Source organism: Sorghum bicolor, chromosome 10 (genome assembly GCF_000003195.3).
Source record: "Sorghum bicolor cultivar BTx623 chromosome 10, Sorghum_bicolor_NCBIv3, whole genome shotgun sequence".
NCBI classification, from domain to species: domain Eukaryota; kingdom Viridiplantae; phylum Streptophyta; class Magnoliopsida; order Poales; family Poaceae; genus Sorghum; species Sorghum bicolor.
Window position 1 is genome coordinate 58,608,038 of NC_012879.2, and position 22,594 is coordinate 58,630,631.

At 45.5% G+C, this 22,594-nt stretch overlaps 3 protein-coding genes across 3 annotated transcripts; 2 read left to right on the plus strand and 1 right to left on the minus strand.

Moving 5' to 3' along the window:
* On the plus strand, nucleotides 3,088–4,409 carry LOC8065132 (xyloglucan endotransglucosylase/hydrolase protein 22). Its single transcript, XM_002437473.2, has one exon. The coding sequence runs from the start codon at nucleotides 3,256–3,258 to the stop codon at nucleotides 4,132–4,134; it is 879 nt and encodes a 292-aa protein (XP_002437518.1). The 5' UTR covers nucleotides 3,088–3,255; the 3' UTR covers nucleotides 4,135–4,409.
* LOC8063813 (xyloglucan endotransglucosylase/hydrolase protein 22) lies at nucleotides 12,247–14,669 on the plus strand. Its single transcript, XM_002437474.2, has 2 exons — nucleotides 12,247–12,787; nucleotides 13,802–14,669. The coding sequence occupies exons 1-2, from the start codon at nucleotides 12,488–12,490 to the stop codon at nucleotides 14,447–14,449; spliced, it is 948 nt and encodes a 315-aa protein (XP_002437519.1). The 5' UTR covers nucleotides 12,247–12,487; the 3' UTR covers nucleotides 14,450–14,669.
* LOC8063814 (xyloglucan endotransglucosylase/hydrolase protein 24) lies at nucleotides 15,157–16,584 on the minus strand. The gene has a single exon (XM_002438890.2). It carries the CDS (start codon nucleotides 16,232–16,234, stop codon nucleotides 15,368–15,370), a length of 867 nt encoding a protein of 288 aa, XP_002438935.1. The 5' UTR covers nucleotides 16,235–16,584; the 3' UTR covers nucleotides 15,157–15,367.

Below are 22,594 nucleotides of genomic sequence, written 5' to 3' on the forward strand. Positions count from 1 at the left end.
ATCCGATATAACAAAGTGAGATAGAGTTTATAGAAGGAAGTTATGTCAAAAATACAAAGTTTAAGTACGATATTGGTCATTTTGATAGTTCAGTGATAAAACTAAGGCCAAACGAAAACTTTAAGAACCGAAATGGCAATTTAAGGACTAAATTTAGCCTTTTGCAATACTTGAAAAGGACCAAGATGAGAATTCTGCCATGATTAAACAAATGGATGTGTAATTTGAATCTCTCTCTTTTAAATAAAAAAAAACAGGAGAGGTTTTGTCCCAATGCTGGAAATATACTAATAGAAAAAGGTACAGTACAAGTGCAGAGGAAAACAGTTTAATCTAAAAGGAACAACAGAAAACTAGAGTACAAGTACAGGGATAAAATTAGCTCTCAAGAGAAGTTTGCTTTCCATTCCTGAAATCTGATGAGATATTTCCTCTTGATTCGGTGAACTAAGCTCTAGTTCCAGAGAGCAGGTTCTTGCATTCTCATACCGAGGCAGGTATACCTTTGAAGATATGATTGTTCCTAGTCATCCAAATTGCACAGCATTATTCATAGTAATTTGTATCTCTAGTAATGACGAACAAATAGCATACGATAGCCCGAGGATCTTAAGTTTATTTGAGTACAAGTTTGTTGGTCCTGCAATTCTTTAGTTCTTGTACTTGACAAACGGGGCTGTAATTTTTGCTTGATGACATTGCATCAAGTCACACTAGCACATTATGTGAGAAAGCACTTGGGCTCAGGGATGAAGCCAGAAAAAAATTTAGGGGGGCTGAACAAAAGTGCTACGTCGACTTAGCTCTACTATAACCCATTATAATATAAAAATATAATAGCTCGAAGTAGTTTTATATTGAAAACATCAATCAGGAATGAAATTCACAAAATAACTCATAAAAAGTAAAAGCCCCAGCCCACCTTAACTTATACATTTGTGCTTAAAATTAAAAAGAAAATACTAAGAACTCTACTGGTCCAGCAGCGGTAGGGGGGGCTAGAGCCCCCCTAGCCCTACCGCTGGATCGGTCAAATGGGGATAAACACAGTAACAAACATCCTTTTGTGTTCAAAATTCCTTGTAACCTGACAGCACCTTGACTCGATCTCGACATATGTCCAAAAGCGGCCGTGCTGGTTTGTAAAGAGTAGACCAAATCAGCACACCTGTATAGGTGTACCTAACGACAGCATGTCGGAGGGAGGAAAAATCTCAAACATGTATCGAAAGGACGTCGGAAGAGGTTTTTAGAAACTAATAAAAAAACAAATTACATAGTTCGTCTAAAACTGAAAGACAAATCTATTAAGCATAATTAATCTGTCATTAACACATGTGGGTTACTGTAGCACTTAAGGCTAGAGTAAAATACATTGGCGGTCCTTTAACTTGTCAGCCTGTGCCACTTTGGTCCATGAACTTGCAAACCCGAAAAAATGACCCCTGAACTTGTCCGCCTGTGCCACTTTGGTCAATGAACTTGCAAACGCGAAAAAGTGCCCCCTAAACTTGTCGACCTGTGCCACCTTGGTCCATGAACATGCAAATACGAAAATAACACCAGCTGCATGGCACTGTTCTGCCACGTGGCCGCCTCTGGTAGGCCATGCATGGCACCCAGCTGATGTCAACACCATAAACAGTGCCATGCATGGCCTACTAGAGGCGGCCACGTGGCAGAACAGTGCCATGCAGCTGGTGTGTATTTTCGTATTTGCATGTTCATGGACGAAGGTGGCACATGTCGATAAGTTTAGGGGGCACTTTTTCGCGTTTGCAAGTTCATGGACCAAAGTGGCACAGACGGACAAGTTCAGATGTCACTTTTTCGGGTTTGCAAGTTCATGGACCAAAGTTGCACATGCTGACAAGTTAAAGGGCCGCTAGTGTATTTATAATGAACTAACTAGGTTTAAAATTCGTCTCATGATTTTCAACCAAACTGTGTAATTAGTTTATTTTTTATCTACATTTAATATTCCATGCATGTGTTCAAAGATTCGATGAGATGAATGAAAAGAATTTCGAGTTGGGAACTAAACAGGGCCTAAGCACTCCAGCTCCAGACAGTTACACAGCCTCTGCCTCTGTAGTACGTGTATCGGTGTATGGGCTTCCGTCGCTACCAACCGCCACCGCCGGTACGTTCAACTCTCATGGTAATGGCGGATCGAACGACTTTCGTCTCAAACCACTCCCTCACCAGACACCAGCGGCACTGCATGCGTTTAGCCGTTTACCGTGGTCAGTGGTCCGTGGACGTGGACACCCCTGCCCTGGCTGCACCTGCAGCATGCAAGTACGCACGTACCACTCGAATCCAATGCCATGGACGGGAAGGCCGGCAAAGTGGTGGCCAGGCCGGCCAGCCGCCGCGTCCCTTCTCCCCCGGGCCACGGGTGCAAGGCAAGGGCAACCGAGCCGGCAGCCGGACGAACCTTCCGCGAATCCCAGACCTGCGCGCACGTCCTTGGCACATGCCACGGCCGGATCTCGCCGCGGGCTGGCACTAGCAGACGGGCAGCACGAGCGGGGCACGGCAAGCAGCGGTGCCCTTGCCCTTGCCCCTGCCCCTGCGTGCCTGCCCACCTCCAGCCGGCGCCTCACTGTAAAGCAGCGAGCGCCACTGTGCGCGACCGGAGCACGCAGAGGAAAGCAGCGCAAAAAGCTGCACGCGCGCTTTCCCCCGCCCGGCACTCGGCACCCGGCTCCCGGCACGGCAGGCACCCCACCACAACTTGCCAGCCTAGGCTACCACCCCTTTCGCGGATGCCGCCGGGGTCGGGGTGGACGCGTCCGCGCGCGGCGCGTGGGGCAAGTAAAGGCGCCCCGCGCCCGCGCGGCCCCCACCGGCGTGGACGTACGCGCGGGCAGGCAGCCTCCTCCTCCACTGGATCCAGGGTGCGGCCAGCCGTGTCGTGTCCCAAATCTACCCGCATTCACTCTGCCAGCCCACCCGAGCGCCGGAGCCGCCCGCCACTCGCCCGTTGGTTCACCACCTGCTGCCTGCCTGCCTGCCTGGCTAGCTGGCTCCCACAGTGCCACGGCTAAGGAACCGCCCCCCGGCGCTCCCGTATAAATACCACCCCACTCCATTGCCGTCCCAACCCACTCACACACCAGATCGAAACATCTCTCAAGTGTTCAAGTTCCTTCCCAGTTCCCACACACTACACAGACCCCACTGTGTCACTAGCTAGAGCTCCGGCAGCCACAAACACGAGCTAGTAGAGCTGCCAACAAGAACAAGAAGATGAGGTCGACCGCGCTTGTTGCGTTCGTGGCGGTGGCGTGCCTAGCGGCCGTCGCACACGGCGGCAACTTCTACAAGGACACGGAGATGACCTGGGGGCAAGGCCGTGGCAAGGTGGTGGACGGCGGGCGCGGGCTGGACCTAACCCTGGACAGGACCTCCGGCTCCGGCTTCCAGTCCAAGTCCGAGTACCTCTTCGGCAAGATCGACATGCAGATCAAGCTGGTGCCAGGCAACTCGGCCGGCACCGTCACCACCTTCTACCTCTCCTCGCAAGGCCCCACCCACGACGAGATCGACTTCGAGTTCCTCGGCAACGTCTCCGGCGAGCCCTACACGCTGCACACCAACGTGTTCACCGGCGGCCAGGGCCAGCGCGAGCAGCAGTTCCGCCTCTGGTTCGACCCCACCAAGGACTTCCACACCTACTCCGTGGTGTGGAACCCGCAGCACGTGATCTTCGCCGTGGACGGCACCCCGATCCGCGACTTCAAGAACCATGAGGCCCGCGGGGTGGGGTTCCCGCGGACGCAGCCGATGCGGCTGTACGCGAGTCTCTGGAACGCCGACGACTGGGCCACGCAGGGCGGCCGCGTCAAGGCGGACTGGACGCAGGCGCCGTTCGTCGCGTCGTTCCGTGGGTTCAGCGCTGACGCGTGTGTGTGGGCGAATGGGAAGCAGCAGTGCCCTGTGGGAACCATGGCGGCGGCGGCGACGGGGGGACGGCGCGGAGGCCCTGGCAGCTGGTGGAACCAGCAGCTTAGTGACATGAGCTACCGCCGCATGCGCTGGGTGCAGAGGAAGTTCATGATCTACAACTACTGCACCGACGCCAAGCGGTTCCCGCAGGGGGTGCCCGCCGAGTGCAAGCTCCGGTGAGGATGCAGGCATGGATCGATGGATGAATGGACAAACACGGAACCACCGTACGTGCATGATCCCTCGTCGTTCAACCTCGCCGTGGTGGAAACCAGAGAGATCGGTGGTCTGGTCTCTGGTCTGGCGAATAATGTATGGTTTTGCCATCGGCGTTGGCACAATGTAAATGTAGCACGCATCTCGCATTATTCTTTCATTTGTTTTTCTGCAACACCGGATGTACAACCTTACTACAAGTTTTCCAATAGTAACGATCGAGTTCGTTTCTTTTCAAATCTGCGTGGGGGTGTGCTGTGCTTTCGAACACGATTCGCATGTGTTCTCTTCTCACATCTCCATCCGAGTCTGAGACTCTTGAGTGCGGGGCAGCTGAGTTACAGCCAGCTGGGTACCCTTGGACACGGGCGCACGGACATGGACAGGGACAGACACGGACACCCTGTAAAACTGGACTCTTGCGTCAGGCTAGGGCCCTGGAACCGGAGGAATTATCCGGATTTGGTTGGTTATTTTATTTTAACCGAGGAAGCAGACATCCATGCGTTGCAGGTTGGGTGCAATAATCAAAGGAGAGACTGGGGATTACGACAGGAGAGGACCAACATTCATGATCCCTGTAATAAGAGTATTTTTTATATAAGCTGACTGCTGACGGGTGATGACTAGACCGTGGTAGGGCAAAACTGGTGTCATCCTCGGTTTCCCCCGTGAACCAGACGCGTTTTCGTCAGAGCCTTCTTCATGGAGCAGACTAGCCGCCTGCACCCACGGAAAACCAGAGGAGTGGGTGGAGTCAGACGGGGAGGGACCCATCACCCATGACCTCCCACGACCGATTTCCCAATTCTTCAAAGGCCTTGTTAGTTTCCAACAAATTTTAAAATTTTTCGTTACATCGAATATTACAACACATGTATAGAGTATTAAATTTAGACAACAAAAAACTAATTACATAGTTTATCGGCAAATCGTGAGATGAATCTTTTAACCTAATTAGTCTATGATTTACATAGTTTATCGGTAAATCGTGAGATGAATCTTTTAACCTAATTAATCTATGATCGGACAATATTTACCACAAACAAACAAAAGTGCCACAATCTATCTCGCGATTTATAGGCAAACTGTAAAATTAGTTTTTGTTTTCATTTATATTTAATGCTTCATGCATGTGCCGCAAGATTCGATGTGACGAAAATCTTGAAAAGTTTTTAGTTTTCGGGGTGAACTAAGGCCTTGTTTAGTTCACTCCTCCATCACATCGAATTTTGCGGCATATGCATGGAGCATTAAATATAGATGAAAAACAAAAAATAATTGTACAGTTTGTGTGTAAATCGTGAGATGAATCTTTTAAGTCTATTTACTCTATAATTGAACAATGTTTCTAAAATAAAAACGAAGTGCTACAATATCGAAATCAAAAAAATTTTCTGATCTGCCAAAATCTCACACCAGCATATTTGTATCTCGCGACCTCTTTGGTTCGTACCAATACGATGACGATCGAAATTTTGGACAACCACTTCGCATCGGAACTGTACAACTCGACACCACTATTTTGCGAACGTTCAGTCAAACTGATTTCAGCGAACAATTTTCCGACCAATCATATTTCCCTTTTAGGAAACAATCAATCCCGCCTAATACCATTTTAGGATAGTACTATGACGTTCCATTCTCTTTCTCTTTTCAAACAGACGTTCACGTGGGCCTTATTTTCTTTTAGCACGTCCGACGCGCAACCAATTTTCTCTTTTGCACTCTCACGCACACGCACGTCAATATTTTTTTGAAAAGTGCACACATAACTTACACTAGCTGAGGTACCAAACATAACTTTAAGGAATAAATTAAACATGCAAAGTTATACAACATTACTTTTTATTTTTTGCAAACTAAAACATATACGTAATTGAAACTTTGAGAGTTATGAGAATTATTTATATATGTTTCATCAACATTTTTTTCTTTTCAGAAACTAATCGTTCGGGGGTACGGGACAAGGGTTTAAAAGGGGTGGGAGATGAAATAAAAGTAACTTTTACAATCTATACTACAAAAGAAATTCCATAATATGATGAAAACTTGCAAAAAAACATATATATAATAACTTTCATAACTTCTGCAAGTATGATATTCTCAACATCTCTATAATTATGACATCGAGTATATTTGTATTCACTTGAAATATCTGCAAAATATTTTAATATTTAAAATAACAAGTAAAAAACAAAGTTGATAACAAGAAAAAACATAAGTCAATTGAAAACATACGATGGCTATCTAACATACACATAAAAACACAAATATAACTATGAATAATAAGTTAATCAAATAAGTTAGATAGCAAACACATGAAAACATAAGTTACATACATAACTCTGTACAGTAAATTAATCAAATAAATTAGGTAGCATACACATGAAAAAACAAGTTACATACATAACTCTAAAGAATAAGTTAATGATCTAAGTTAGGTACCATACACAAACAAAAGTTATATAATACAACTTAGCAGAATAGGTTAGCAGCATAACTTAACAGAATAAGTTAGCAATATAACTTATATGTTATAAGTTAATATACATAAATTACTACTAGAAAAATAAAAATCTTCAAAACATATAGAAGTGGGGTCTAGTTTTGTTCGCCTCGTCACGTTGAACACACCGGTGTAGACGGAATTAAAAATAAATACATCATTCAAAAGTTATAGTGCTTTGAAATAAATATTTTACTTTTTTTATGATGACGTCAAGGGGAGAGGGAAAATAAAGTGGGAGGGAGGGAGGATGGTGGGCGACCGACGTGTATAGCTGTCGGATCGTTCGCTGGATCGAAAACTAATGAACGACCGTGAGAATGGCATTGGGCTGTACAACTGCGATATCGGGAGGAAAGCATAGCTCCGCAAAAAAAAAATGTAATACGTGTTGAACCAGGAATCCAGGATAAAACAATGTCCAACCCAGCCCAACGAAGCCCAACAATCATAACCAGCCCAAAATTTGTTGGGATCTCCCCCAACAATCATTGCCAGCCCAAAATGATGAACACAATGCTCCAGACTCCAGGCCCAAGATTATAACCGGTCCAAATGATTTTTTTAGGCCTTGTTTAGTTCGCAAAATTTTTTAAGATTCCCCGTCATATCGAATCTTTGGTCGTATGCATGAAGCATTAAATATAGAAAAAAATAAAAACTAATTGCACAGTTTACCTGTAATTTGTGAGATGAATCTTTTGAGCCTAATTACTCTATGATTGGACAAGATTTGTCAAATAAAAACGAAAGTGCTACAGTAGCCAAAATCCAAAAATTTTGCAAACTAAACAAGGCCTTATTACAAACATAAGGAGAAGTATACGGTTTAGCTCCGTTCACTTGGTCACAGATTGGCCCTGGCCCAAATTAAAAATAATTATGGCTAGAAGATGAATAGATTTCTATAATCCCTGTTTAGTTGGGATAAATTTATCAATTAGTCTATGAATATTTTCATTGGTTGTATTGCACCTACATGGAGTTTTTCATATGTCTTTACCTACAATATAAACTACTGTTACATCACTTTTTGTGACATTATAGAACCAGATTTTGGGTTTTCAACTTTTTTACATTACTAGGCAAATATGTCCGTGCATTGCTACAGGCAATGATAGTATATATGTGTCATCAATAATGCTAATGACTTTGTTAAAGTGTGTTCCAATATGGCCTTTTTTAATCTTACTAAAAAATATCGCCTAAAAATTATCCATTGGAATCTACTACTAGCATAGGAGAAGAACATGCATAGAAGGTTTAAAATCTATCCCGAATTATAAAAGTACTTGGATTGATGCTCTGTGTACCATTCTTTTAACCCCATCCATGCATGCATAATTTTTAAACATCATGTTGCGAGAAATGGCTTATGTAATTGGTAGGCAAACTCAATGATGTGCATGTATGCCTTTTTAGACTATATATGCCTTAATGGAAAATTAAGCAATTTAACAACCTAACTAGCTAATTAGTGAGTGGCAAGTTTGTCTTTTGTTTGGATTTTTATTTGGGCCTAAAATTGCTTCAATCCATATTGAATACACTAATATTTATAGACCAAAAACATGAGATGTTGATAATTTAGTTGTATATCTATGGGTTTTTTGTGTACTTGTATAATAGAGGGTGAGTAATTTTTAAATACAAAATAGATCTAAAAGTTGTTACTAGTAGGCTCATTATTGGCACATCACGATGTTTATCAATCAGATGTTTTTTTGTTGGTCTTAGAATTTTATCTTTGTTTCTAGCAATCTCATGACAATTGATGTAGATGCTATGTTAGAAACCTCTAATGGTAAGCAGTAATGTTAAGATTGTTGGAATTTTAGTTCGGCTAGGCCCATATAAAAAATTCAGAAATTTCTAATAAATCTCAAAGGTCCATTCATGTGTGTAAAGAGGGGATGAGGAGGAAGTCTTTAGTCCGATCTTACTTGGTGGAAGTGGAAGTAGCCATACTTAAATATGGAAGTCTTCTCCACTTCCTCAAGTCAAGTGTGAAGAGGAGAAGGGAAAGCCTACACACACTCACTCGCCTTGCCAGGCCATGTGCACGGTGCGAGTGCGTGGCAACTGCGTGAATGGTTTGCGAAAATCTGGCTCCCCACCTTGTAGGAGTGTAGAGTCCTAAGCAATTTAGATTGTTTTTTATTTCTTGGTCTTCAAGTTTGCAGAGTCCTAAACGATTTAGATCGTGATTGCGACACAAGGATGGTTGGACGAGGCATATAGGGCACATGGTGCGAGTGAACGACACCCGTGTGAACGGTTTGCTAAAATCTGGCTCCCTACCTTGTAGGAGCAACATCTCCTTTTGCGATTTTGATTTTTTTTGTTTTTGGCCTTCAAGTTTGTAGAGTCCTAAGTGATTTAGATCGTGATTGCGACATGAGGTCGGTTGGACGAGACTAAATATGCATCCTATCAGCCATGCCAATATATATTCAATTGAACTTGGGTTTTGCCTCTTCTCACTGTTGTGTTGCCGCCATAGTTTCTCCAGTCCGATCGCTTGGGTGCACCGACGACCGGGCGAGCAGGTCTCCAGAATCTTTTGTCTTGTGATCCTAAGAAGACGGCTAAGTTTTTTAGGAAGCATTTTTCACGCGGCTGCTTCTGATCTTCACGATGGCTCGTATTACAGAAGTTGCGTCGAGATGCTGTCTTCATCATCGTCAGGCTCATGGCATCTTCAATGGTAACGTTCCTCTGATCCGCAGCTCATAGACAACCTCAATCTCGCGCTATCATCACCAACTTCATCGCGGTCTCCGTCTGCATCTCCACCATCAACGACTACATCTACAATTGAAAGGTATATTCCTCGTGATATAATGTCGTCATTCGTATTGTTTAATCTGTGTGGTGTACGAGCTATGCTTACATCAGCAATCTTGTTCATGCTATGTAGTAGTATGTTGTTGGATGTGCTAGTATTCGTGTTTTATTTAATCTAGTTTTTAAGATTGTCATAATTTACATTATTGTTTTAATCTAGAAATTGCCTAATTATTTAACAAAGATTGTTTTGATTTCATTCAAGCGACTCATGGAAGTACTTCTCTCTTCTCGAAGAAAATTGCTCATTATTTCAGTGATTACTTCGGTAACTATACAGGGCCGGTTGAATGATGATACAGAGCTAGATGTTCAAGTTCCATGAGACGACACATGAGATAGTGTAGTCTCGAAGAAAAGTTACACGTTCAAAGCTAGCCCAGGCAGGCACTCTCAATGGCGATGTTGTGGACTGTGCTGGCACAACCCAGGCAGAGACGGTACGTGAATAAAAGGATGTTCATGCGCGACCGTGGACAGATACAGATCTACAGAGCCACTACGATCACGTCCGGTATCTGTCACCGGCCACCCGCCATCGCCCATCCAACGTCCACGGCAACGCAAGGACTAGAAGGAGCACGAGCTTCCCGCACTGGCGGAGCCAAGGGGGAGCTAGTAGAGGCCATGGCCCCCCTAATAATCCAAACTTTTTTTATAATATATATAGTGTTTAATAGTCTATGTTTATATTAAAAGGTATAATAAATAAATTATTGTTATATATGTCTACTAATATCCTCTAGACAATATAATTGAAATAATACAACTACAATAAATATTTTGATTTATACAAATTTATTTGTCTACTATATTCAAACATATATATATCTATTGAAATTTTTGGTTCTATTAGAATACTTATATTTCATTATAGACGTAGACACACAAACTTATTGATATTTTACTGAACGTATTGACTAGCATTTATAATTCGATGATCACCTCTTTTTATTATTAATCACCACGTTATAGATGTAGATGTTCACGCATACTCACTTTTACAAACGAACACATATTCTACTCCACTATGAGCACTTTTTAAAATACAGATTTTATTATTCACGAGTCAACAAATGCACCGCATTATCGACAAAGTGGTCACCTACCACAGGAATGAACAATTTTAAAATACCAAGCCGATAGGTTTTAGTATTCATTAGCTATCATGTGCGCCCTAATATTGACAGTCACGGTCATCTACCACGGGAAAAAATAGTCAACATACTAAATCATAAAATACTAAAATAAATTTAGAAAAATAGAGCTTAGTCTCGGAGGAAAAATCTAATCAATTAAACTACATTATCATATCTTGGAACTATTTGTCGGCCCTCTTTATACATACTGATACTGGCCTCCCGCCTGCGCTACCTCCCGCTGCGTCGTGCCATCAACTCACGGAAGCACGCAGCGTCTGGCCACAGTTCACGACGCTCGGCGCCGGCGCCGCGGGCCACGACCAGGCCAGTTTACGCAGCCACGTCGTGTTGCCGGGCACCATCCATCCTTGTGTTGCCCCATTGCCATCCTTCTGTTCTGTGCCCCCGTCGTGTGTCGTTCGAGGATTCCCATGGCGGGACGGGATCACTTTGGCCTTGTAGGTCTTATTATTTAGTTTATCACATCAAATTTTAGCATGAAGTATTAAATATAAATAAAAAATAATTAATTATATAGTTTATCTATAGTTTGCCAAACGAATCTTTTGAGTCTAATTAGACTGTTTAGATTGGAGATAAAAAATTTTTATAGATAAAAAATTTTTAGAAGTCACATCGGATATGTCGGAAGAATGTCGGGAGGGGTTTTTAGAAACTAATAAAAAAACAAATTACATAGCTCGTTTGGAAACTGCAAGACAAATCTATTAAGTATAATTAATCTATCATTAGCACATACAAGTTACTGTAGCACTTAAGGCTAATTATGGACTAACTAGACTTAAAAGATTCGTCTCGCGATTTTCATCCAAACTGTATAATTAGTTTATTTGTTTATCTACATTTAATGTTTCATGCATGTGTCCAAAGATTCGATGGGATGGATGAAAAAATTTTGGGTGGGAAACTAAACAGGGCCTTAATATATGATTGGACAATCATTGTCAAATAAAAACGAAAGTGTTATAGTAGCGAAATCCAAAAAATTTCGTGAACTGAACAAGGCCTTAAGCCGTATTTAGTTGGTGAAGGAAAAAATTTCGTGATATTGTAGCACTTTCGTTTGTTTGTGGTAATTATTGTCTAACCATGGACTAACTAGGCTCAAAAAATTCATCTTGTAAATTTCAACCAAACTGTGCAATTAGTTTTTATTTTTGTTTATGTTTAATATTCCATGCTTGCATTTAAAGATTCGAGACGGTAAATATTGAAAAAATTTGGGTTTTAGAATGAAAGTAAACAAGGCCTTAGTTTACCCCAAAACCAAAAAAAATTTCAAGATTATCTGTCACATCGAATCTTACGACACATGCATTAAGTATTAAATATAGATAAAAACAAAAATTAATTATACAGTTTGTCTGTAAATCGCGAGACGGATCTTTTAAACCTAGTTACTCTATGATTGGATAATTTTTAGCAAATAAAAACGAAATTACTACCATGTCAAAATTTAAAAATTTTTGAGATCTAAGCAAGTCCAGTCCACGCCGTTGTTGGGCTACAGGAAAGCCTTGCCGCAGCAAAGAGCGCGCATGCCGGCTCGTCCTGGCATTTGGCGAAAGCGCCCGGCTACGTGCCCTCAAAATCCATCGGGCGCCCAAGACACACACCTGACACCACTACCTTTCTCCTGCGTGGTCCGTCTCCTTCCTCCCTCAACCTGTTCTTCTGGTCTCAGTTCACCACCACAGTGGCTGCTCACATCCATCCATCCACCACCACACTGCCCCAAATCGATCTCCCCTCTCTCGGGTCCGTAGTCCCTGCCGGCTATCGCTGCGTCGTTCCAGGCATGCGCGTCTCTGGTGGCCGTCTACGCCGGCTGCTGGCCGTCACCGTCGTGCTCTCCGTCGCGCTGTCCTTGGCGACGGCGGCGGCGGGAGGCGGCGAGCACAACTTCCGCCGGGACTTCGACGTGGTGTGGGGCGCGGGAAATGCGCGGTTCCGCGACGGCGGGCGGACCGTGGAGCTGTCCCTGGACGAGCGGACGGGCGCGCGGCTGCAGTCCAAGCAGCGCTACCTCTTCGGCAAGTTCGACCTCGAGATGAAGCTCGTCCCCGGCGAGTCCGCCGGCACCATCACCTCCTTCTATGTGAGTCCGTCCATTCCTGCACTCTCCGAGATTGTTCAGTGGGAATTGCTTGGCTAAGCTAAGATTGGCCGTGCTGTGAATCTGGTTCGAGATGAGCTGAGATTGTTCAGTGGGAGTGGGACTCTGGGGCAGGACTCCATGTGTCGGACCACACGGGTTCCTGGGAGTGATTTTTGCTCTTGGGGTGGAAAAAATTACAACTTTGATCAGGCAAGCAGGGGAAGAAGGAAAATGCGCTGGATGGATGGATGGCCTCGTTGCAGCTTGGTAGATCGGGTGGTTGCGCGGTTGAGGTTCACCGTCACCGCGGTGGATTTTTGCACGGCTGGGGTGCGTGAATGCTGGCAGTAACTGGTGAGAATTCAATTGGCATTTGTGATGAACAGGGTGAGGTAGCTACTAGTCATACAGACAGATGTGTTGCTACAATTACTGCGTGTGTACACTACAGTATGTGCACGTCTCCATGCATGTCTCCTGGTGTTCTGTAATGAGGCTCACCGAAAGAGCCCTGGATCCCACTACTGGAAGAAAAAAAAAATCCGCTAGATTTGTACATTCTGAATTTTTCTTTACTACTCACATGCACTCGAAATTTTTCTTTACTATACACGTGATATTCCCTTTGTCTCTAGAAACTTCAATTCATAAAAAACTTTTTTAAGTTTGATCGCATCAATATCTATGACATAAATTAAATATATTATAAAAATATATTCTATGATAAATTTATGGTAATAATTGAATACTATAAACCTTAGCTCTTTTTTTTTTTCTAAAAATTCAGTTTAAAAAGTTTGAATTTAAGACAACTAGAAGAATTGAATTTGTTAGGACAGAGGCAGTATACATGTCTAAAAAAAAGACTCAGAACATGTCTAAAATTCCACGACGACTAGAATTCGCTAGATTTGTACATTCTGAAATTTTCTTTACTAGTCACATACATTCTGAAATTTTCTTTGCTATACGCATACATTACATTACAAGCCAGAGTATACTGCCGCGTCGCAGATTTGCACGGGCGGCGCGCGACATGACGAGGTGGACTTCGAGTTCCTGGGGAACGCGAGCGGGGAGCCATACCTGCTGCACACCAACATCTTCAGCGACGGGCGTGGGGAGCGGGAGCAGCAGTTCGCGCTGTGGTTCGACCCCACGCGGGGCTTCCACACCTACACCATCCTGTGGAACCCGCACAGCATCATCCTCTACGTCGACGGCGTCCCGATCCGTGTCTTCGCCAACAACGCCGCGGCGGGGGTGCCGTTCCCGGCGCGGCAGCCGGTGCGGGTGTTCGCTAGCATCTGGGACGCCGAGGACTGGGCCACGCAGGGCGGCCGCGTCAGGACCGACTGGAACCGCGCGCCTTTCGTCGCCACCTACCGCCGGTACAACGTCACCAACGCCTGCGTCTGGGAGGATGAGGAGGATGGAGGTGGTGGTAATGGTGGGCGGGTGCGGTGCCCGACGACGGCGGTGGCGGGCAGTGGGCGGCGGCGGAGGGCGGCGGCGTGGATGGCGCAGCGGATGGACTGGTGGAGCTGGATGACGCTCAGCTGGGTGCGCATGAACTACATGGTGTACGACTACTGCGCTGACCGGAGGCGGTTCCCGCACGAGTTCCCGCCCGAGTGCGCCATCCCCATCGGCAGATCGTGAGCTAGCTCCAGTCATTCTGCTAGCTAGCTAAACAACCTACTACTACTAGTGTTTTCGCACGTGGTGGCAGTGTAATAATCGTGTGGTGATTTCTGTTCCTAGACTAGATTAGAACTCGCGGAACGGAGCTTCCGTACATGGATGAACTGGGGCATAATTTGTGCATCATTGTTCTTTTCCTTTTTTGGAAATTTGTGCTTGAATTGGTTTGAAGAAGAAATCCTGCAACTTGAATGAGTATTGAGCCATGCCAGATGCTCGTATTGGGCTTCTCGTCGGGCCAAATCGGTGTTGAAAGTAGGCCACATCGTCGTTAAAAGGGAATGCAGCCCAGCTCAGATGAAATCGAGAATGGGCGCTACGCGTGCGTAGACATTTCAGACATTCAGCCCATTATGAGCCCAGATGAGGCAACGGCCGGCCCAAACGCGGAGTGCCCAGGGCAAACGGCGGCGATGCACCTTGTTGCCTTTGTCTGTAAGTCTCCACGGTGCCAAAGCTGGATTCTGCTCTACGTGTGCTGTGCTCAGGGTGGTTTCCAGTGCACGGTTTTGACACTTCGGCTCCGTAGCGACCTAAAATCGTGCCCTTGTCAAAGCTGAACGTCCACAAGATTCTGGCATCTTTAAAAGCTCCTTTTGACAAACGAACGTTGCCGTGTTGACGGCTTTGACGCAGTCGTCAGTCCAACAAAGTCGTCATTAGGTCGGTGTAATGTAACACGGCCATTTTTCCCGTTAAACTATATATATATTTACGTACATGTACACTGCACGTACATACAATACATTACATGACAAGTCATCATGCACACGGCGTCTACGTATATATGTATATCCGCCGAACTTATGCCGTACGTCGTATAACAATGTAACCAACCGATCGATCGAATTGTATACGCGCGATTCTAGCTATACTCTACTTGGCCGGCGACGAGCACTCGGGCGGCGGTCCCTGCGGGAAGCGGTACTTATCGGTGCAGTAGTTGTAGATCATGTAGCTGGCCTGCGCCCGGCGGAGCTGCCCCTGCGCGGCGCTGTCGAGCTCCTGCGACATCCAGGCGCCGTTGGACCTGGCGCACGCGGCGGCGTCGGGCGCGGTGCAGCCGGCGGCGGCGTACCCCTGGTACGACGCGACGAAGGGCGCCTTGGACCAGTCCGTCTTGACACGCCCGCCCTGCGTGGCCCACTCCTCGGCGTCCCACACGCTGGCGTACACCCGCATCGGCTGCGACGTCGGGAACGGCACCGCGCCGTCGTTTCGGCGGCGGAACTCGCGGATGGGGACGCCGTCGACGTAGAAGACGATGTGGGAAGGGTTCCAGAGCACCGAGTAGGCGTGGAAGTCCGCGGTGGGGTCGAACCACATCCGGAACTGCTGCTCCCGCCCGCCTTTCCCCTGGCTGTACACGTTGGTGTGCACCGTGTAGGGCTCTCCGCTCGCGTTGCCGAGGAACTCGAAGTCGATCTCGTCGTGGGCGCTGCCCTGCGAGGAGAGGTAGAAGGTGGTGACGGTGCCGGCGGAGTTGCCTGGCACCAGCTTCAGCTGCATGTCGAAGCGGCCGTAGAGGTACTGGGACTTGGACTGGAACCCCGACCCGGAGGACCTGTCCATGGACAGCGTCAGGAGCTGCCCGTTGTTCAGGATCTTGCCACGGCCGTCGCCCCACGTGATGTCCACGTCCTGGTAGAAGTTGCCGCCGCCGGCGACTCCCCCGTGCACCAGCAGTAGCAGCATCGCCGCCGCCAGAACCAACGTCTTCATGGGAGCGGCGGAAGAGGCCATCACACAGCTCGCTCGATCAACAACTGGCCGGCCAGAACGAAGTTCTTCGTGTCTGCAAGCAAGGCTCTGACTGATCGAGCTGCGATCGATCAATAGGATATGGTGCGACCAAGAGGCGAGGAGGCGGCGCGGTATTTGTAGCCCGCCGAATCGAGATGCTTCCGGCCGGATGTGGTTGGACCTGCAGAGAGGATCGATCGATCAGTCGATGGATCGCATGCAGGGTGATGAGCTGGCTGCACCATCCTTCCAATGGCTTGCATGCGCTCTGGATCGAGACCCGTCCACGACGACGTTGACGCGGCCGGGCAGATGGAGGCCGGAGCCACGCACACGGCTCTCCCCCCCTGCAGGCCGCTCCAGGTTTGCGTCCGGGCATTCGTTCGTTTTGTTCGGGCCCCTCCGAGGGAGCTGATGGGGATGGCGGCGTGCGAGGAATTGAAGTGCCGCGCGGTGCACGCACAACGGCACAGGGGATTGCTCGGCGGGTGTATGTGTTCGCGTCAGGACGTCAGCTGTTTTGCCTGCACACAGCGGAAAGCGGATGAGAGAGAGCCGTGTGCGAGGCTCAAACGCACGCGCATTGCTGCATCCAAATTGCAGCTAAAACGACTAGCTGCCATGCATGATATATGATGATGAAACTGCTGGCAGAATAAAGCTATAGCAGGCAGCAGCTCGCATATTGGTCGTTGGAATTACTAGCTAGGATCTAGTGGTGGATGGTGTTATTAGCATGTTAGGAGAAGATTGAAGAGTCTATCTAGCCGCAGTTGGAACGAAAAGGAACATGATGAGGCGGCGAATTACGAGCAAGCGTATGATTGGGATTAGGTACGTCAGTACGTGCAGCATGGGCTCCATCCATGCACGTATCGTGTTAGTTTACACGTCCTGTTCATCATTAGCTAGCAGGGAATTTTATGGGACTGCTTAACTGTCAGCAAAACATAAAGCGCGCGCACACGCAAATAAAAAGAAAAGAAAATGAAGATTGGTACTTCCTTCATATCCTTCATCCCAAAATAGTACACTTCTTGCTCTTTAAGAAAAATCAAATAATTTCAAGTTTGATTACATATATAAAAATGACTAACATCTCTCTCTCTCTCTCTCTCTCTATATATATATATATATATATATATATATATATATATATATATATATATATATATATATATATATATATATATATATATATATATATATATATATATATATTAGTATTTTCAATTTTTTCTTATTCATTTTGTGTATTTGTTATGCTCGTATAGTGCTAGGGCCTAGCATTATAAATTTATAATTCAATGTAGTTATCTGAATATATTAGATATTGCCTAAAAAGCATTTGTCAGGTACTCAAATAAGAAAGAAAAAACAAGAAGAACAAAGTATTGTTATGTTTTATGAATTAAATATATATTGTAAAGTAATTTTTATTATCTAGACTATATACAGTAATTTTAATATAAAAAATAGTTGAACGAGTCCTTGCCTTCCTACCTGCCCAAGGGCTCTTAAAATTATAGAGCCAGCCCTGCATGCATGGCACACACTGCACCATGCATCAGTCCAAGGGATGAATTGATCCCAATTTGCTGCTCCTTGTTCCCTTGCGCAGCACTGTACATCAATTGATGTATCTATTTTTATCGTCTATCTGCGAATGACTCCAGCCTTTCAAGTTTCAACCATCTGAATGCGCCACACGAACGCACAGCTGTATATATATACTGGTAGCTATATTTATTTGTGATCAGAGACGGTGAGCCGTGTATCGGATGCAGTCATATATAGTAGAGCTGTTACTGTCTGTCAAAATCATCTGACTGTATATCGCAAACAACGTACACACGACTTGGATAAGAAATAACAGCTAGCGCAATATTGTTAAAAAAAAGCTATGAGTCTGACTACCAAGTCTACCTTTACCTCCCAAAAAATATCCAACTACTGAGCATGCGTCTTGTTATGGAAAGTAAGGTTTGATATCCTTTATGGAAAGTAACAGAGAGCATTTTATATATTTTTATTAAATTACACAGTACAAATTCTCACTACCGGAGATACATTCTTTGCTGTCGCACGCTTTGCCTAGTGCTAACTATCGGGCGCTCGGCAAAGGAACGGGTTGCCGAGTGTCGCCCTCGGTAAAGGGAAGCCCATGACAAATCGATGGTTTGCCTAGTGCCAAACACTAGGCAAACTCTGACACTCGGCAAATCAGCCCATTATTTAGTGTCTAGCACTAGGCAATGTGATACATTCGGCAAAGGCTACTTTGCCGTCAACTTTTTTGTCGTCTCGGTTTTGCCAAGTGTGGCACTCGGCAAACGGTTTGTTGAGTGTTTTTTTTTTGCTGTTTGCCGAGTGTCCTACACTCCTACTAGGCAAAGCGCCCGATTCCAGTAGTGCTTATCTATGTAACTATCTCTGAAAGACTAAGCCAGTATATCTTAAGATTTAGCTCCATGAGCATCTACGAAAGACTAAACTATAGTGTATCTCAAGATTGACAAAGTTACCACAGCCCCATGATCAGCTGCATGAGCATCTCCAAAAGAATGAGCCAACAACAAATCCCTAAGTTGACAAAATCAGCCCTATAATGTTGACCTCCCAAAAACCAAGCTGACATAGAGGAATTCATGATAGGTGACTCGCTATCGACCATCATCTACTAATAAAAGAATAGCAACGCTAAATCATCAGTTAAATCAAAAAAGCGAGTAACCGTGCTAAATCATCAGTTAAATCCAAAAAAGCGAGTAACCGTCCAAATTGGGTCAGTACCAAATGTGTGAACTAGAATCTGCTCATCGGAGTATACTCGGTGGGACGACTCATATAATACTGGGTGTGCCGAAGCCAACAAACAGTGGTTAATGAAAGAGGCCCTCACTACTGGGTGCACAACTATACGTACGTACTGGAGATTTCAAACTTGGCTGCCCGCCCAGCCTTGGCAACAAGCCACCGAGATGCCGCTCGTCGGCGGTGGCGCATGTCATCGTCGTTGGTCGCGTCCTCAACTTGGGCACGTACACCGTACGTATACGGTATAGGTACGAATCAATTCAAACAATGCTGCTGCGCAGCGAGCTCCAAACGCGGAACGCCCAACGAACACCGCTAGCCCAACTCCCCCAGTAAAGTAAAATTTTGGCGTTCCTGCTCGTTTGATTAAAAAGACATAGTTAAAGATATTATTTATTAATTTATTAATATAAAAAAAATACTACTAGCAGTAGATTTAGATGATAAACTTAAGCAAACAGGAATATGACACCGACATCAGGCAGCAAGCAATGCAATGCAAATAGTATTGGGCCATGCATCACATCGACCTACGCCTTCATCGCATCGCGATCGCTATCGCTCGACCAAGTGGAGGCGCCAATTGCTCCATCGACCGGCTGAATGGGCCGGCGGTTGAGACCCATCGATTGACAGGTAAACTAAAGATCAGCACCATTCTTCCACCAATGTCTTTTCTGAACTTGTGTAGCTAGCTAGCTAGTCTTGTGGATACGCCGGCCGGCCGTTCTTTCTCTTCTCTCCGGCCGGCCGGCCGTCTCCATGCCGCCACCAGCCCACCACCTCAACTGATTGAAAGCATGATGGTCGCCCTATCTCATCTCATCGTGTTCTCGCCCACAAGGCCACAAATTAAAGGCGATATGCATGATTGCTGCGGATGGGAGGGCACCATTTCTTGTTGGCTTTGCTGACCCGACGGTCCCTGCAGGGACACGTGTGGTAGCTTTTTGGAATACCATAATACTACTATCACTGATGGAAAAAAAAAAGATTATCATGGTGGTCAATCAAGTTTGGAAAGTAGTGACAGTTGAAGAGGATTAGGTCGGTGACCCAGCAAAAGATGGCCTCATCGGAACCGGGCTCACTGACAGAAAGGAAGACATCAAGTTAATGCCTCCTGGTCAACATGGACACTTCTTTGCAATTTAGCGTGGAAACCCTTAGACATAATCCCTGTCTTACCAAAAAGTGTTACTTTCATCTCCTGAAAAGTAAGTATTTTTAACTTTGACCAAATATATATAAGAAAATATTAGAATTTATGGAAAAAAGTCTACATCACCCTCTCAACTATGGATGATTGTCTACTTTACCCCTCACCTATAAAACTAGGTACTCTATCTCTTAAACTAAATTGTCTAAATAACCTTCTGATGCGGTTTTAAAGGTGGTTTTGCTCACTTGTCATATTGAAAGGTCCAAATGGCTAGAAGGGGGGGGGAGGTGAATAGCCTATTTAAAATTTCTACAAACTTCACTAAGCAAGTGAGTTAGTAAAACAAAAGGCGAAGCTATTTTAGCACTAGCACAACTAAGCTATGCAAGCCACCTATACAAGTCTAGTACAAGGCTAAACACTAAAGCACAACAACAAGAGAACTAAGCTAAACAATCTACACAACTAGCAAGGTAAGCAAGTATGTAAAGAGAGGAGAGTGATTGTTATACCGACATTGTAGAGATGAGATATATCCAATCAATCACGTACACAATTACAAGAGAGACCTCGGCAAGAGATGACACAAGATTTTTTTTTCCGAGGTTCACTTGCTTCCTGGCAAGCTACTCCTCGTTGTGGCGATACACCCACTTGATGGATCACGAGCTAATTGGCAATCCAAAGCCAAACCCTCAGCGGGTGCCGCACATCCACTCACAAGATGGGGATCCTCCAAGCCACGAGCAATCCACTAGAGTAGCCAATTGCGATCTCCCGCGGGGAAGGCTCAAGAACCCCTCACAAATCACTTGGTGAGGCTCGAAACAATCTCCAATCACGAGCTCAACACCACCGCTGCTCCAAGCCGTCTAGGGCGTCGGGAAACACCCAAGAGTAACAAGAAATCCGCAGCAAACTCAAGAATCAAGTGCCACTAAATGCAACTCTCAAAGCAATGCACTTGAATCTCACTCAATCTTACTAGGATTAGCAATCAAGCAAGGAGATGAGTGGAGGGAGTGTTCTCTAGCTCAATGTATGTCTCAAGTAATCAAATGTGCAAGAGAGAACCCCCCAAAGCCGGCCACCAACTATTTATAAGCCCCTCAAAGAAACTAGCCGTTGGCAGATTTCACTGGGCTGAAAACGGGGGCACCGGACGCTACTAAGTGAGCACCGGACGCTCGACTCCCTGCGTTCGGTGCACTGGAGTTGGCCACGTGTCCTCTTTGAATCTCGCGTGTCAGATCCTAACGGCTACCTGCAACACACCGGACGCTCTGCAAGTCCACACCGGACGGACCGGTGCTCACCGGACTCGTGCGCAGAGAGGATGTCAAACTCGTGACCTCACCGGACGCTGGGCACCGGACGGTCCGGTGCTCACCGGACTCGTGCGCAGAGAGGGTTGCAAAAACCCCTTACACCGGACGCTTAACACCGGACGCTCTCAGAGTGCGTCCGGTGCTTAACCCTAGCAGGGTCAAGCACACCGGACGCTGAGGCCAGCGTCCGGTGAGTGTTTCAAAGAGAGAAAACACTCCCGCGACTTCTCCAAATTTCCCACCGGCGCAATAGAAAATATACACTTAATTTTCTCAAAAGAGAGGAACCCAAACCCCTCTCAACCCTAGGAACTCCACCTCCTTTGTAAAAGTGCTAACACCAACAAGTGTCTACCACCAAAGTGAATGTGTGTTAGCTTTTCACAAACATTTTCACAAATGGAGTTAAGTTTAGCACTTTACTAGATCCTAATGCATATGCTCAAGATATGGACCTAGTAGCACTTGATTAGAGAGATGACCGTGATTTCCCCTCTTGATAGTCGGCTATCTATCCTAAACCCGGTCAATCACTTCTCTACTCATCTTAGACCGGCAAAAGTAAAACTCTATGTTTATACCTTTGCCTTGATAACTTTGCTCCTCGTCTATCACCATGACCTCCACTTCATGCTTCATCCCTTTGTGATCGTGTGGCCACCTTTTCATGCCACCATGCACCTTCATCACATGTGTTGCTATGCCTAACTCAAATCACTTAAACACAAGGCATTAGCAACTTGGTGTCATTAATTACCAAAACCAAACTTGGGCTTTCACATATTAAAAAGTCTACATAACCCCTAACATATCAAGTGTCGACTACATAACCCCCTCAACTATAAAATCAGATATTATAGCCTTTAAAGTATCAATAATATTCAAATGACTCCCTTGGAAGGTCTTGTAGGTTCGTTTGGACACCCTATCTCGACATATTGGCCTAAGTACCTATGCTTATTTGTATGCCACATTTTGTACCTCCACCTCCAACTCTTTCTAGACTAACCCACCACCCAACGAGAAGCACATGTCATCTTGTCTGTTGCTCCA

Bases quoted from the DNA above. Each gene is read 5' to 3' on its own strand.
- LOC8063814 (XM_002438890.2), bottom strand. From the start codon at position 16,234: ATGGCCTCTTCCGCCGCTCCCATGAAGACGTTGGTTCTGGCGGCGGCG.
- LOC8063813 (XM_002437474.2), top strand. From the start codon at position 12,488: ATGCGCGTCTCTGGTGGCCGTCTACGCCGGCTGCTGGCCGTCACCGTC. The intron at 12,788-13,801 runs GTGAGTCCGTCC...GCCGCGTCGCAG, and splicing joins GCACCATCACCTCCTTCTAT to ATTTGCACGGGCGGCGCGCG.
- LOC8065132 (XM_002437473.2), top strand. From the start codon at position 3,256: ATGAGGTCGACCGCGCTTGTTGCGTTCGTGGCGGTGGCGTGCCTAGCG.